The 16811-nt window shown below is 38.9% G+C and overlaps 1 protein-coding gene across 3 annotated transcripts in view; it reads right to left on the bottom strand.

Moving 5' to 3' along the window:
* Window positions 1–16811, bottom strand: part of KMT5B (lysine methyltransferase 5B) — a 52019-nt gene that overhangs the window by 6139 nt on the left and 29069 nt on the right. For all 3 annotated transcript variants that reach the window (XM_048852539.2, XM_075129299.1, XM_048852540.2), the window contains exons 4-9: window positions 10717–10882; window positions 8719–8828; window positions 6273–6439; window positions 5608–5627; window positions 5331–5467; window positions 2262–2458 (exon numbers count right to left, since the gene is read on the bottom strand). In XM_048852539.2, coding sequence (XP_048708496.1) covers window positions 2262–2458; window positions 5331–5467; window positions 5608–5627; window positions 6273–6439; window positions 8719–8828; window positions 10717–10882 — 797 coding nt within the window. The remainder of the gene's footprint in view (window positions 1–2261; window positions 2459–5330; window positions 5468–5607; window positions 5628–6272; window positions 6440–8718; window positions 8829–10716; window positions 10883–16811) is intronic.

Below are 16811 nucleotides of genomic sequence, written 5' to 3'. Positions count from 1 at the left end.
GAAAGCAGTCTTCAGTGATGAGATCTCAGCATGATGTTGATATATGAGAGACTTTGGGAAAGTACAAGTTCTCCAGCATACAACAACAGATATTCAAATGTGATGGAACACCACACATGTGCCAGGTGAAAAGCAAATTAATGCACATCTCACATGGTCTTCCTAAGCAATGACCTACTGACATGCCCAGTACCTCATAAGAGCAGAGGCCTTTCACTGTAGCAATCAGATGGTATGGTTGAGGTACAAAGTCTTGACAAACCAGAAATAATTAATACCTGCCAAGATTTATCCATTATGAGGCTAGAGAAAAGACTGGACCTATGACAAAATCCACCTCATGTCTGACAGGTATGCAGAAGAATAATTTAAAAATATTACCACAAAGAAGAGACTCCATGACATTGCACCTATCCAATACAAATTCACTGACTATGAACATCTCCAACTCACAATGAAGAAGCCCATACTCACATGAAGGATGGGGCTAACTACATACGTTGCAGGAAAAATGCTGCAGAACGCAAAGAATTACTCAAAGAATTTCTTTGTCACATGGCATAATGAAGCTGCTTCCTTGCACTGTTCAGTGGAGTTTCTCTGTAGTTCCCATGAGGAAGCTGACACTAAAATTATCTTGCATGCCATCAATGCCACAGAGAGATAATACTAAGCTCCAGATTTTGGCACAAGACAGTTGTTCTAATACTCTCCGAGACACAGTACCCAAGACTTCTGCAGGATTCTGTAAGATTCTGTTTCTGCACCTGCTGTTTGGGAGCAGAATCACTGTATGTCCCTTAGAGATGTGTTTCTATCACTCAGCCCATTAAAAGCCAGGTACTGCCAGGTTTCCACACCTGCTCAGAATGTGACACTACTGGAAAGGTATTTGATTCAGCCTTCAAATACTCTCTCCTTGCTCTAAAAGAACTTGAAATGGCTGAGACAGTCACGGATGAGGTCATAAATGACTTGGAGCTGTTCACATGCTGAGTTTACCACTTGAAGATCAACATTACAACACTTGCAGAGCCATGTTGGTGGATGTTTTCCAAAAAGCAGACAAATAGAGAAAAATTGCCACCGACAAGGGGTGCATTTATACCTGCTAACAGGAGGGCAAATCATCAAACAGTGGAATGGCTCTAGGATGATCAAGCTTATCCAAAACTGCCCAACCCTATTGGGCATGGATGAGTCTTGAAGGATGGACTGAAATGCTCCCAAATCAATCATTCAGCTAATCAAATGCTTGTGTGCATAGACCAGATGCTTGTCACCCTGCAAATGTTTGGCTAGCAACCTGCCTTGTACAGAAGTGTTGGAGAGCAGCACGGATGAGGATCAGTGTGACGTGTCCAACAGCAGTGCCCTAGATGGAGATGACACTGATGATGCCTTTGATGAATAAATGTTTTCAGTTCAACATGTCAAGGCTAATTTCCCTAGGATTATCACAGATCAATGCATCCCTGCATTAAATTTTAAAAAGTTGATTTTTAAACATTTTTGCAAATATCTATCTACATTATTGTTCTAGGTTTGTCATATTTGGTACCACTGTGTTAGTGGGAGAAAGGGCTTTTGAATGATACCCAACATGGCCCATTTCCAACGACATATCATCATCAAAATGGTCAACTAACTGGAGGACCTGGGAGCTGGGATGGACGAGGAACAAGTCCCCACTGCCTTGCCGCAGAGCGTGACACACTTAAATTATGATTCTGTAGACTTTTATGAATCAAATGATACCCCTCCCTTATCATTCTATCACTAACTTGCCCACCGAATCAGATTTTATGCTTAGATAATACTTAGTCCTGGCTTGAGTACAGGAGACTACGCTAGAAGACCTCTCAAGGTTCCTTCCAATCTTACGATTCTATACTCCCAGACTAATAATGTGGGTTTATTTACCTGCTTGAAGTTCTCTTACTCATGATCACTCATATTTCCTGAAATGTACTACTATATGTGGCATTTTGAAACTGAGTAAATACATACAGGCATACTAAGACATTTTGTACTGTGGTATGCTTTGAAACAGGAGACCTATAGAAAATTGTGGGTACAAATACAATCTTTATTTCTTAATCTTTTTTTTAATATATATTATATTTATATAAATAAATAAATAAATAAAAGCCTATATGTTATTGTGTCTCATCAACATAAGACAGGAACTCCACTGAAGTGAGAATTTTCTAATATTAAGAAAACAAAGCCTTTTATAAAAAAGTTTTCCCTTTGCTTACTTGCATTAGCTTTTTCCTGAGTGGTATCTGCATCAGTGTTAGAGCTGACAGACTGGCTGTCTGAGTTTTTGCTGCTGTCACCCAACTTTTTAAGCCTGTTTAAACGTTTATCTGTTTCTCTCAGTCCATATTTGCTATTGATCACAGGAGTAGGTGCTGGAAGTCCCACTCTTGATTTAAAAGCACCAGTTCCACGTCTATAAAAGAGAACAATACATATTAACAACTCGATATAGTAGTAAGGATGTTTGATGGCATATAACATTTGAATCCCAGGTATATTTAGAGAAGGTAAGTTGATGCAACTGTTCCCAGTTTTTTGGTATTTTGTGGGCCATTCTGCTATTGATATTGTAAAGAATTTGTATGTATATTTCACTTCCAATTAGAGATGAAAAGAAACTGGCATCTAATTACTGAGAGAATAGATACTTGTCTTTTGCAATTATCTTTTCCTTTTTTAAAGAGAGTAATTATCTATTAAAACCTGTTTCAATACCATTTGCATAATCCAACTTGTATAAAATGATAATTAAGTACAGAAGTTCAAACGGTATTTGCTATTAATCCTGTTATGAAAATTTCAATGAGAATTAACATTTTCCCCTCACATCTGCCTTTTGGGGGAAAAAAAAAAAGACAACTGGAACTGTAGCATTTGTTATTTTCAAAGTGATATCAGGAACAATTACGAAGTAGTTAATGATGGTATTCTCAAAATTATGATTGTCCCTTTCAACCTTTGTATCTTTCTTCCCTTCAGATGGATAAAAACTCAATTGATTTATTCATCAAACCCTTACTGTTGGCCAAAGAGAGAGAAGTTGTCCCAAGAAGTCTGGAAGGGGATGGAGATTTACCAGAGCCTTCAGGCTTCCTACTTTAGGTCTCATGTCACCATCACTGTCCATGCAGCAGAAAATGGTAGAGACTCCCTTTTGTACCCTTAAGAGTTAGAAGACAACCTCACTTGGGGATCCAGTGTAATAGTTGTATCAAACAAAATCATAATAATTAAGAGTACAAGAGACAACTGAGATGAGAAATAAAACCTTGGTCTCTCATGCACTGTTGTGCTAAACACTAGCCAACCCAGTGCTTTTTAGTTAAATTAACTGGTGCTACTTTGATAGAGAATATTAAGTGTCCTATTAAATTCTGCAAATCAGAGAGACTGACTGAGCTATTAGGCTTCACGCAGAAGGACGGGTCAGCTGCTCTGCCACCTGATGGAACTGTGCTTGAGAAAGATACGATTTTTCTTTTGCTCTGCACTTGTAAGAGCACCACTTACAGACTCCACTTCCCTGGTTATCTACTCTGGCCAGCATGAAGGATTCTGAGCGGAGCTTCTTCCCATTCTCCACTCATTTGATCACATGCGGAAACAAAGGAAGAAGCCACTATGACCAGAGCAGCAACCTGAGCAGCCAATACCAGGCTAAACAGGAGAGCAAGGGCAGAGTGCATCTGAATAAGAATTAGAGACAATCCAGCTCTAAATTTCTATGCACTTTCCAGCATCTTGGTTTACATGTCAAAACCAATTCAATAGCTTTTTAGCAAAAACGTGAAAAGGAAACTAAATTCCACCAGACCTTCCAAACATTTAATAATTTAAACTTGGATACTTACCATTTCCAAAAAACTAGAAGATTATAATCAATAGATTACTATTACTATGCAAAGAGGTAAAGATTCAGACAGTGCAGGTAACCAGTATTCCCTGGAGTCCCTCAAATCATTGGGAGCATCAAGGAACAGAGTATCTTTCTCATTCATATATACAATTTTTACACATAGACACATGCCCACACCCATATGAGGGTGCGCTCTCCTGTATACACATGGAGTGTGCATGTATGTTCGTGTATACATATAGACATGCACACACACAAATGTGTATAGCTTACAAGATCAGTATAGTTTTTCCAATAGTCTATCCAAAAAGGCTCTTAAAAGGATGTGTCAACATGGCAGCCATGGTTTGAAAGGCAACTTGTGCAGACGTACTTGTGCTAGCTGCACTCTAACTAGCTCACTAAAAACAGAGACTGCAGAGGCGTGGAATCACCACCAGCTTCGTAAGTGAGCATGTGAGGGGGGAGGGGAAGACGGGTGTCAGATGAGCTCCTGCAGCCTGTGCCATGGCATCCTCACTTCTATTTTTAGTGACCTAGAATACAGCTAGTGCAGTTATGTCTACACACAGTGCCATTCAACTCCCCAGCTGCAATACAGATACGTGCCCCGGCCATGCTTCCCCCAACCCCCCCAAAACCAAAATAAATCAATCTAGATAAAGTTCCCAGGATGGTACTGGAGCGGTCTCTCCGATGTCCAGATTTTTTTTTTTTTAAAAATGGAAATTTCGTTAGGGTAGAAGACAGAAAGAAGACAAAAGGGAGATCTCTTGAAATTCTCTAGATGGATGCAGTAAGAAGTTCAGTAGGGACAGTCTGGATAAAAAAAAATAAAAATGCAGCCAACTTGCCTCTGTTACTATGAAACGAGCTGGTGTAAACAGCAGTAGCACCAAATCAGATGTCTATGTTTAAAATACACAAATTCTATCAACTATACAGACTGTAAGAGGTACTACTCGCATTCTCACCAAAAAGCAGGATGTTTGAGCAACAAAAACTGAGTGAAACGGTCTTATAGGGTTGTCCCCCATTTTCAGTGATATCCCTGAAAATGAGGACATTAATTCACAGCAGAATTGTGAGAATTCTCATAATATTAGATGGCTAGGAGGTTGCTAATGCTGTTTTTCTGTCCAACACATGCACATTTTAGTATCCAATAAATTTTTGAAGTCTGCACAGTTCTATTTTTTGGGGAGGGGGAGAAACTGAGAGGAACTGAGCTATGAATAAATTTTGGTAAATATAGTCATAAAATTTGACAATTAAAAACAAACATTTTAAGAACAAAACATGATTATACTATACACCTACAACTCTTGAATAGCACTTGCCCTTCAGCTTCACAACACGCATGTTATGTGGGCATCCAATAGGCCCACATACCTTCTTATAGCTTATTGTTTACGTTGTCAACACATACCTTTCACAGGTGTAACATTCGCAGTATTCATTATTTTCTCCAAAAAAACCATCCCCGTAGTAACAAGAAATTTCTTCACCAGGTTCAATATCCCTTAGAGCTTTCACACATGCTGTATCTCGACCAGTTGATACAAACTAAGAGAAAACAGATAACCATTAAGGTTAATTTGGGTGTCTGAATACAAAACAAGTAAACGCATATTTAAGGGACATGCTTTGGGCGGGATTTGGTGGGGTTTTTTTTTTTTTTTTTTTTTTTTAAGTTTCATGCTTACCTTACAGTTAGGTCTGCAATCTGAAAAAGGTCCAAAAGATAAAGTCAATTAACTGTTGATAAGACCTGAAACATGAATAGTTATAGATATCTAAAGTAAGGTTTTGCTCTGACTTCAACATCTGCTAGAATCTCAACTAAATACTTGAGGATGTGTTATTCAACAAGAATGATTTATATACAAGCGGACATCTTAAACAGCTTTAATACAGTTTCGTTCCTAAGCTCTTTATGTTAGGGAGATTGAAAAAAAAAAAAAAACTCCACTAGGAAATACACATCCCTTACATTCCTGTGCCCAACTCTGAGGAGATTCTCTGAACACTGCCATGCAGTAGGGATTTGGGGAGGGTTGAGATCTGCTGTTATGCAGATTCAGCAGCCACTCCCCTGCATGTATGCTGGGGAGAAGCAGATGGGAGGAAGGAAAAAGAACCCTTTCCATAGCTTCCAATTAATTTCCCAGTGCACAGCTCAGCAGCTGACCAGGATTTAGGCCTTAAACTAATAAAGTATTCCAGATTATGTTAACTATATTTCAGATCCATAATTCAGAGTGAATCCAAGCAGCATTTCCACTTTGAGGCTGCATGGCATAGCTTACACACAGGAACATTTAAATGGAGTACCTTTTGTAGTCTTATACTTTCTATCCTTGTTGCTTACCATGGTTGATAAACGCAGCAGGACCAAGCCATAGCTGAGCACAGTTTTTCCGTGTGGAATACATGACACTGAAGTCATTCTCTCCGTGTCTGAGCAGCATGTTCTCTTCTATTTCTGATAGCTCAGCAATACAACCCACCAGTAATTCTATTTTGTCATTTCGTTTCCTAAGTGTTAAAAAATTAAAGATAGAAGTTCTAACAATTACAAAACAAGTAACAAAAACATTCCAAAATCTTTCTTCACCAAAAAATAGTTCTGAAAGATAGAAAATGCTTTTAAAACTGCTTAAGGTCTTAAACAACTAGCAGAATACACAGATAACACTAAAAAACTTTTTTTTTCTGTTAAGACTTTAGTTCAGGGATCTGTGTGTCCCCTGCAAGAGTTAATTCTTTACACTGCTTTACACATTAGTAGTGTCAATTAACACAAGAAAATCTGATACTTGAACTCAAGTTCTAGCAGTTAAATTAGAAAAAAAAAATCTTATGTTAATATATTTATTCATGCAATCTGTCAGCAAATGTGGATCTTAAACTATTGTCTGTATTTAACTGAAAAGCATTTCTGTTCACATCTAAAAGGTTGCATTCCTAAACATTTTTAAAGAGGTGTTTATCTTTGCTGAATAGGGATGGATTACTCAGATGCTTAAAACAAATGCTAAGTCTAAGTGCTTTGCTGAATAATGGCATTTAAAATGCATAAATTATGTAGATATAAAATATTTTATATTCATTTGAGACATATAAAATGTTGTATGTGCTTATGATTTACAAACAGAAAACTGGAGTGACAGAAGTGGGGACAGCGTCAGGGTACTGGAGAAAAGTTCTGGGGCCAAGGCCTGGAGCAGCGTTACAGGGGAAGGATCCTTGCTCAGGTCAATGGATTTTAACATAATCACAACTGGCACTGTTTCCGCGCTCTTCCCGATGTTAGCGAAGGCAACAGCAAAAGGTTGATGATGAAGCATACACAGTCCTCAGCACGGGCGAGAGCAATACTAAGGCTTCATCTATGCTTGCCTGCCTATTCTGCACTGAAAAGTTAATGGCAGACAGACTAAAAGTTGGTGCCCTATCCTCCCCAACTTTGCTGATATTAAGTGGAGTGAGGAACCTTACTGGCACTCTGTCTCTCTTGATTCTTCCACTTTTCCCTCTGGAGAGAGAATGTATCTTGCTGGATCCTGAATTGGAGTCTCATGCCTGCTTAACAGGACTCAGTAGAGAGAAGCTCTCCGACTCATGTGAGACAGGGATTCAGATGCTACGTCTGCCCTCTATGGTGAGAGGGTCTTTAGAGTCAAGATGCTTCTTGAAATTGCCAGTGCTAGAGCTCTGGAAAAAGACTCAGTTGACCAGGACCTTGAAGATGATGGTGTCAGACCCCTAGCACTCATCTATAAAACCAGTAGATATGGAAAATCCTGATACCCTTATGCACAATACACAGCCATTCTGCCAGTCTTCAGTTATTAGAGGCTTCTTAATGTAGACATACTGGACATACTCCATGGCAATGAACTCTACCAACCTAGACAGAAACCAGGGACTTTGACACCCCACTGTTGGGCACAGAGTCTCTACTAGCAAGCTGTTCTTTGGAGTGGACAGTTCCAGATGCTCTTCAACCAGATTCTGTTGACTCAAATGAATCTGGGAAATTTAAATCCACTTATGCCAGGCACAGAGCCACTCTGGAAACAAGATCTCTGAATCTGAGTAGCCACTCAACGTAGACAGTGCTGAATACCCTGTATCAGTGTTGGGTCCGAAGAGCTTCTCCCACTGTAACAGGTGTTTGAGGTAGTCCTCCTGCTTTTGCAGGTCTGGACGATACCTGCAATGGCAGAGGTGCTAAAACAACTTTTAATTTAAAAAAAAAAAAAAAAAAAAAACAAAAAACCTGACTACCCAACTAAATAATCAAAAATATCTTCCAAAAGGAGAGTCTGCATACACATGGCATGTTTGTCTCACAAACTGGAATATGCAGAAGGCATTCCTGAAAGGAGAAGCCCATTTTTCCAACTGTAAAAAATGTTAACTCTTTTTTCTGACACAGCTACAGCAAATCTGGCTATGTCTGAATCTTGACATGGGCATGTTCCTCACTGAGGACTAATGCTTATTTTTTTTTTTTAATTAATTAATTTTGACAGGATAGGATTATTCCAAAATTGTGTATAGAACATGTGGCAACACAAAACATTAAATCTACAAAGTTCACACTTTGATGCATTATAAGTATGTGATTAATTTATTGCGTGGTGATTGGCTTAAAGAACCTGCAAGCTCTGAAAAATTGCGAACTTAAATTTCCACATTTACTGGCTGTAGTTTTAACTCCAACTCTTTTATTGCATTTACACAGGTTTTACATTTATTTTAAAAATGTGGATATAAACAATGACTTAATTTACAGTTACAATGCTTACCACTCTTTTGTTGCAACAATTTTGGCTCCATTTTGCTCTGAAGAATACCGATTGCAAGGCAAGATCTCAAATCCGCTGTCAGTTGCAAACATTCGTAAATAAATAAATACCTGAATGGGAATGACAAAGAAGACAGAGTACTGCTGTATTAAATGCATGCAAAAAAAGTAATGAAAACTTCTGTATCTTATGAGTCAGAAATGTCCCTTTACAGTATTTGTTGCCTTTTGTTTGTGGACGTTCTGGATTACGGATTTTAATTGCACATATTACCATAGAGAGATGTATTTAATCCACCCAAGTTTGAAAGATTTGTAGATACACATCAATACCCTCCACACACTTTAGTGTCTTAAATATATAGGGGTACCTCAGGCTGCAACAAAGACAAATTGGGAGGATAAAGTTCAATTTTTTATTAGGAACTTCTTATGGGAGTCAAAACTTCTTAAGAGGAACAGAAAGCTATGTTTAGCCTTTGAGAACAGCCTCATTGTTTCTTTAAGGTAGAGTCTAGCTTTTCAGTCAACAGGCCAGATAGAGATACTACCCACAAGAGGAAGAGAAGACTAGCTACTAGATTTTTTTTGACTCCTGGGTCAGTTCTATGGGAGATGTTCTATTTGTCAGTTTTATCCAAAGGAAGCTTGTACAGCTTGTTAGACACTCTGGGAAAGGAGAGTTTGTAATATGGCTCCTTCCGTGCTTTACTATTTTTGCCAGATTTTGAGGACAGAAAACAATTCCATCTTTTTGGTTTTAACTCAAAAATATTTCCCTCTCTCTGGTCAGAGCTTTCTCCTCCTTGGGTTCCTTAGTCTCCCTAATCTAGTTTAGTCAGTGCTTCAACATCAGTCCCAATGAGATCTGGAAAACCTTAGATTTCTCCAGAGGCGGCAATGGCTTCTTTTTCCAAGAAAGAGACAGTCAATTGTTTGCCCTACCCCTTTGTATTCTGCAATTTGGTTTGGAAGAGGATACACGTGGAAATCCTCCAGAGAATGTGAGGAAGGGAGCAACACCAGGAACTCCCAAAATGGTCTTGTCTAACCAATTATAGACCTTTAGGATAAAACTCCAGGCCTCCAGAAAAGGAATGACAAGACCTATGGCCATGGGTCCAGGGGGCTTTAACTTCCTGAAATACCTCTTCAGAGTGAGGTCCAGTCACTGATTCTCTATCTGCCTAGGCAAGGGGAGGAGAGGGAAGCACCGTTCTCGCATCTTTGGAATCTGATCAGCTATGCCCAACCTGATCGTAGGGAAGGCAGGGCAATGGCTGTATTATTCCATCATCACTCAACTAAGCTGAAGTGCTGGGAAATTGATCTTCACCAGCAGAGGCTTGAGGAGATTGGGAGCGGGAAGTCTGAAAGAATATGAGCTGATATGTTTGAGTAGCACTTGAAGCAGGAGGCTGCCAAACAAAAACTGTGCTAACACAATCTGTCTCAGAACAGGAAAACACAAAACAAACAAACAAAAACTTTAAAACCAAGAAGAACCCACTATCAATTTATGAATAGGTAAGAGGGGCAATCTTAGAACTTGCCCAATGGAAAGAGTCATGTACAACCACGTTGGAAGCATTTTCTCTCCCTTGACAGTCCTCCATTAGGAGCAGGAATGTCGGACATGAATGGGGGAAAAAACCAAAAATGATGGCCTTTGACAGAACCAATTACAAAAGGAGACCCTACACAGCAGGAAAAGCCTGACATCTAGAGTGGTATGTCTGCTTATGCATGATGGCAGCAAAAGGAAATTCATATGTACTTTTATTTCTGGGCAAGTCCGTTAGATAATTTTACTTTTTTGAAGTTTTGGTTTTAAAAGCTAAAGATGGAAATGGGTAGAAAACCAAGGCTACACAGTGGCTTTATTTTTTTTACTTCTTCTATTTTCTCACTTGAATAATATTCAAAATACTCCTTAAAAGGCTACAAAAACATGTGAAATACATATTAGTAATCTGAAAACAATTATAAATAAACCTACATGTTCCTTGAACAACCTTTCCTGCATTTTGTTCTTGTTAAGAAAATAGTGCCGGGCCCAGTCACCTGCCGTCAAAGACCTGAAGGCTTTTTCTAAGTGCTCATCTTTCTTAAAACGTTCAATCACCTCTTTCAACTCTTCCTGCCTTCCTTTTATAGGTCGAAACCTGAAATAAAAATAAAACCACTCTAAATCAACTGTTGTTTATCCTTATTTAATCCTTTCACATATATCATTCCATTGCTGGTAAGAAATTTTGCACTAGGATTATTCAACTCTTAGCATCAAGGGGGCTACATATCATGTAGTCATGGTTAGATCCCTCATTCCCAGAGCTCTGAAGCAACTTAATAGGAACTTTAATGAATGTTTAATCTGGAGAAAATTATAGTTTCCTAACTATACAGTAGATCTGGCTGAGGAAATTTAGATCCTGTAATGAAAAAAAGATAGGTTACCATCAGTCATTCAGGGAGCAGTGACCAAACAAGAAATATTATTTTAATGCTTTCGTATCCTTCCCTTGCTACCAAACAATACAAATGCAAAAAAATCCAACAAAGCCAACCAACCACCATAACCCTTTCCCCCCATAATACTAACATCAGGAGAACTACCAAGGATTTTGGTTTGTTATTGTATAATTTCATCCCTCTTTCTCCATCTTCAGATCTACCACTAAGTGTAATTAGATGTGAACTGAAGTTAACACAAGAAATACAATCAGTTATTCTAAAAGCACAAATGGAAGAACACAATTACTTTAATACTTCATTTTAGGATGGAGTCTGCCTTAACTCAAACTTAGTGTTAACTGCTGCCTAAAGAAAAATATGGAGTATATTCACTCTAAAAGCCCACTACAAATCCTACACCTTATTTTGCTACTAAGTGGTGAACTCTGTACGTAATGGTATCCAGCCCTTTATCCATCCCTTCTTTTAGAAAGCAATAATGCACATTTCTATGGCTTTATGACTACACTTGAACCCACATGAAGAACAAATCTCACAGGTGCGCTATATATATATATATATATATATATATATATATATAAAGCACCAATTAAAAAGTATATATTATATAAAAAGTATCTATTAAAAAAAGTATCCTACTCCAATGATTTTCAAGATTTTACTTTGACCTAAGCTATGGCGTGTCCACCCTGACAGAAAAAGTCTTTCCAAAGAAAGGGAATAAAGGAAACTGATTAGCCATATCACTAAAACACTGAATCTGAAAACCAATGTTAAAAACAGGAAACTAGGATAGCTTTCCCCCTAAATATTGAGGATTAAAAGAAAGAAAGGTATACACCAAAGAGAAATTCCTGGTGATAGAAGAGACATTTTCCTCTGTATTGGCAACAGGAGGCTGGGACGCTAAACTGTAAATATCCAACCAATGCAAATGTTATCTTTAGTAGCAAGTAGAAAACATCAAAGTTCATGCAGTCTCCGTAAGTGATTTCTGACAACCAATATGCCATGCAGCCCAAATTTTTGAGTACCTGGTGTATGTCAGTGGACTGTTCCCACACAGGCCACAAGGAAAAAAAAAAAATCTTTTGCAGGTGTTTTTGCTTCTAAACACCCATTTGTTTATATAAGACATCTCTGTGGCATAAGTGACCTATTAACAACTGTTGACTGAACCATACTCTTACGGGGCAGAGGACTTTCCCTACAGGCCAACTAGAGGACACAGACATCTTATTTGAGGCTCACGGCCATTTCAGAATCTTCAATAGGGACCTACTATACTAATTTTGGTTTAGTTACCACTCAAACAGCATATTTCACATCAAACGAGAAAAAATATGCTCTGAGAAAACTCTTGGAGCTAATTTGGGTTAAAACATCAACAAGGCTAGATGAGACCATCACATCCCATTAATTCTTTGAGGTGGGTCACTGAATTAGTTGCACATCTTCATTTGTGTACAAAAACAAACAAACAAACGAATGCTGCCAATCATGCATTCTCCAAGTATGCTTTAATTCCCGTTTGCAACTTACCTCAGAACAGAAGACATCAAGATGCTATCCTCGATGGTACAATTAATAAAAGAAATCAAATCAAACAAGCGATAGCTTTAATCACTTTCTGCCTCCAGAAAAAACACAACACACCACTCTTGTGTCCTTGATACAAGTGGGAGGCAGAAGAGGAAGGCTTCATGTTAGTAATGGCACTTCTGCTGGCACTGGAAACCACCAAACCCTCATGGTTCTTTTATATTAGTGTGCTTTTCACTGGGTCTCCATTTTGTGCTCTCTTGAAACATAATGGCTCAGCCATTCTTTACTGATCTTTTTGTAGTATCCAAAAGATCTAAAGCCCCAGGGAATCTCACTGAGCAGAGAACTTGGCAAATGACCTTTTGTAAGAGGAGACAGATCAGACTGACTAGCTTTGTAATGGCTGGGATGAAGTCTGATAAGGTGGCAAGATTTAGGTAAATACAGATGCTCTCCTACCCCCCCCCCCAAAAAAAAATCAAATTATGGCATTTTTGGTTTATTGTGCCAAAAATCTGGAAATGGACCTCTCATACAGGGAATATCCCCAAGAAGCTGTCTTTTGAACAAGCTCTAAAGAGAGACCGCAACTTAGAAGAACCATGTAATCAGACTACTGAGGATATGCTTTTGCCCATTTTGTACACTAGGGAATTCTCCCTCAATATACATCTCACACAGAAGATGTTAAAAGGATAATTCCTTCCAGTACTCCCAAGATGCAAAAAAGGGACTACACCTGGATTTAATAACCATACTTAACTGAGCCTTCTCACAGATACAAGCATCAAACCATTCAAAATGGAGGATCCTAAATTGAAACAGCCTCCAATGTTAGAGTAGGACTTCTTGCTTGCTTTCTGCTTCTTTCCATTGTCTGATCAATTTCCTCAGTAAGCAGTGAGCTATGCTTACTTGGCCAAAACTGTGAAGCACATCTAGCAACCACACTAAATGAAACACTGTACACCAACAGTTTGCATAAACCTTTAGTTGCAATGGATATGGCAATATCTTATCTGGTTTTCCCCCTCAATTAGTCCTCAACTTTTATTTTTGAGCTGACTAAATGGCTTCAGCACTTTTATGGTTATTTAAACCACAAACATAGTTCCCCTCACAAAGAGGCATCTGTAGAATTGAAGATTACAGATAGAAGGGAAAATCATGAGTACTTATCTTCATAGAAACAGAATTTTAAGATATCATCATGTGGGAGTCTCAGTCTTGGGTCTCCAGCATGAGTTATGAGGGGAAATCCCCCAGTTCTTAAGATTTTTGGTCCTCGTAGGCACTTATAAACCAGTTCAAGGACACTGTCCTACTGATTATGCTTTGATGCCCTGGAGGCTCCACAACATTCCAGCCAGTTCCTTTTAAGAGAAGGAAGCAAGTAGTCCCCTAAATTTCAAATTGATACAGGCAAAACAATTCATTTACTCATATGCTTTTTTAAAAATGAATATATATGAAATACCACCAAAGGAGTCAACCAGATAGGAAATGGAGGAAAGACTGTTCATATGGCAAATGCACAAGACATCACCTCAATATTTAAAAACTCAAATTCAGAGGGGAAGTGGGTGGCTAGGTGAGTAAGAACCTAGCATAATATCTTCAGAGAAGCAGCATAATTTTCCCTTCTCTAAAGATACTATCAATGTAAGATTTTCGCTTTTGGAGAGTAAGCAATTTGAGGGAAGTCCCAATACTTGTGAAATAATTAAATACTATAGTAAATAGGCAAAACGAACAAGGAAAAGTCCATTAAGTAAGCGAGAATGTGACTATAAAAAAAGACAGCAATTCAGACTTCACTGTGGAATTGGGGATATATTAAAAAAAAAAGGCAAGCCCCATAAGCAAAAAATTTGGGCTCTTCATACTACAAAAAAACAGACTAAAGTTGTACTTTCATCCTCAAGATCAAATCTGATCAAAAATACTTGAAAATGTGTGGATATATGTAAAGCAACCACATGATCCTATGCCCAAGACTGAAAATCTTCCTATAGCAGGCAATGGGAAGTGTCCTGTTTAGGACTGAAATCAATTGAAATACTGTCTTCAAGACACAAGACAGCTTCCCAGGCAGGCAGTCTTTTAACATGGTGCTCCAGCGACAGCATTACCGAGGAGCTGGGGGCGGGGGGGGGGGTAAAAAACAGAAAACTAATTGCATTTCCAAGGCTTTTCATCTGTTCCAAGAACACCCAGAGGGTCTTTAAGTTAAGGGCTTGGAGAAGGGCCACTTGTCTGCAATGGGCATGCAGGTGTTGGAGAAAAGTTAAACAAAACACACACAAACACCCCCTCCCTGCACGGGAAGTCTCAAAAATAAAACACAACCCATCTGGGCTAGGAAATGTTGGATGAGTCCACAGCAGCACCTTTTACTGTAAAATCTGCTATAAGGTGAATCAGTCCCTAGTGTATGAAGCATACTAACTCTAGGAGCTGAAGGCAGTCCCATGTGGAAAGTGATCTTGTACACAAGGCATCTTAGCTCACAAATACAGCGTTAACTCAAAAAAGCCTTCAACAGTTCTGTCTGAAATATAAAAGGGTGCCTTTTAATGCTGAATTTGAAGGGTCAAGATAAGATCATTGTCTCATGATAGGCTGACAAACATACATTGCCAAATTAAACTAGGATGGAGTATAGGAAATTATATTCCAACAAGTGAGCTATTTAAAAAGGAGTCTATGTGCAACTAAAAAAGTCACCATAGATATCTGACATCTCTTCGTAGCCTCCTTCTGAGATGATGGAAGTAGGGAGACCTGCTTGGGGACATGACACATACTTGAAACTGTATCTTGAATGTAATTAACTGTCAGTGAGTATGCATATCACTTGGCTTTGATGCATCTGTTTCCTCCTGGGATGGGTTTGGATTTTGAATACTATAATGCCACCCAATGAGACCAGAACTGTATGTGCTGAGAGTCTTATAAAAGACTATCTTGGTAGTGCACAGAGAGCAGAACTCTGATACTTGCTACCCAAAGCAAGAAAGCTTATTCTAACCTGATCTCAAGGAAAGGACGGAAAGATAGCAGACACGGACACCAAATATTGGGTCCAGATGCAGAAAAGGGAAACAAAGACCTCAAGCTTCCAAGAACCATGGGAACAAGAGAGAGAACAAGTATGTTTTATAGTCCAAAAGGGCCCCACAGATCTGAAATTCCCCATGACATCCTGACTCTACAGGCAGACTAAGCCTTATTGACCCCTCATCTAGGGTGCTGACAAGTATTCATATTTTAGTGAAATGCCCGTATCTTCTCTGTGATCATAAGCAGCAGAGAGAGACAGTGTTCTACTGAAGCAAGAACCTGGGATTTTTATATGCCAAGGAAATTTCCGAGGGGCTAGTAGCAGTAGGTCTGTAAAAAGCATTCTTCAATTAAATAGGGATGCATTAGAGAATCCAAAGGTCTTGAAACTCAGAGCCTCCCAAAAAGAGGAGTACAAAAAACAAACCAACCAACCAAACCAAAACCCAGGAAGTCTGAAACATGGAAAGAGATCAGGGAAATGTCATGCTGTGCATACAGTCTCCAAAATCTGAAAATTAAAGTAGGGCTTTTGAGGTACTGCACGCTTGTAAAACCATAATGCCCAGAACCTGTACATTTGGGTAAACTCTGAAAGATTTGCCAGTTCAAAAGTAGTATCCAGGGACTCCTGAAGCACACGGAGAATCAAGGAGGCTTCTTTTCAGGATGGTGACAAGACTCAGATGATAGTAAACAGTGCACAGTCACGATCCCCACGGATACTCTAAGGGATTCTGGATCTAGCAATATGAATCCATGATATTAGAGAGATAAACTGGGTGAGAGAATATCTTTTATTGGATCAACTTCTGCTGGTGACAGAGACAAGCTTTTGAGCTTTTACAGAGCTCTTCTTCAGGTCTGGGAAATATACTCAGAGAGTCACAGATAAATACAAGGTGAAAGATTGTTTAGCACAGTTAACATATATGTCAAGGGACCATTCAAGGTGAAGTGACCTAGTAACACCACTCCAGTCAGAGGCAAAAACCAACACGACTACAACAG

The sequence above is a fragment of the Caretta caretta genome, chromosome 6, assembly GCF_965140235.1.
Source record: "Caretta caretta isolate rCarCar2 chromosome 6, rCarCar1.hap1, whole genome shotgun sequence".
NCBI classification, from domain to species: Eukaryota; Metazoa; Chordata; order Testudines; family Cheloniidae; genus Caretta; species Caretta caretta.
This window is presented reverse-complemented; position numbering and strand designations above follow the sequence as displayed.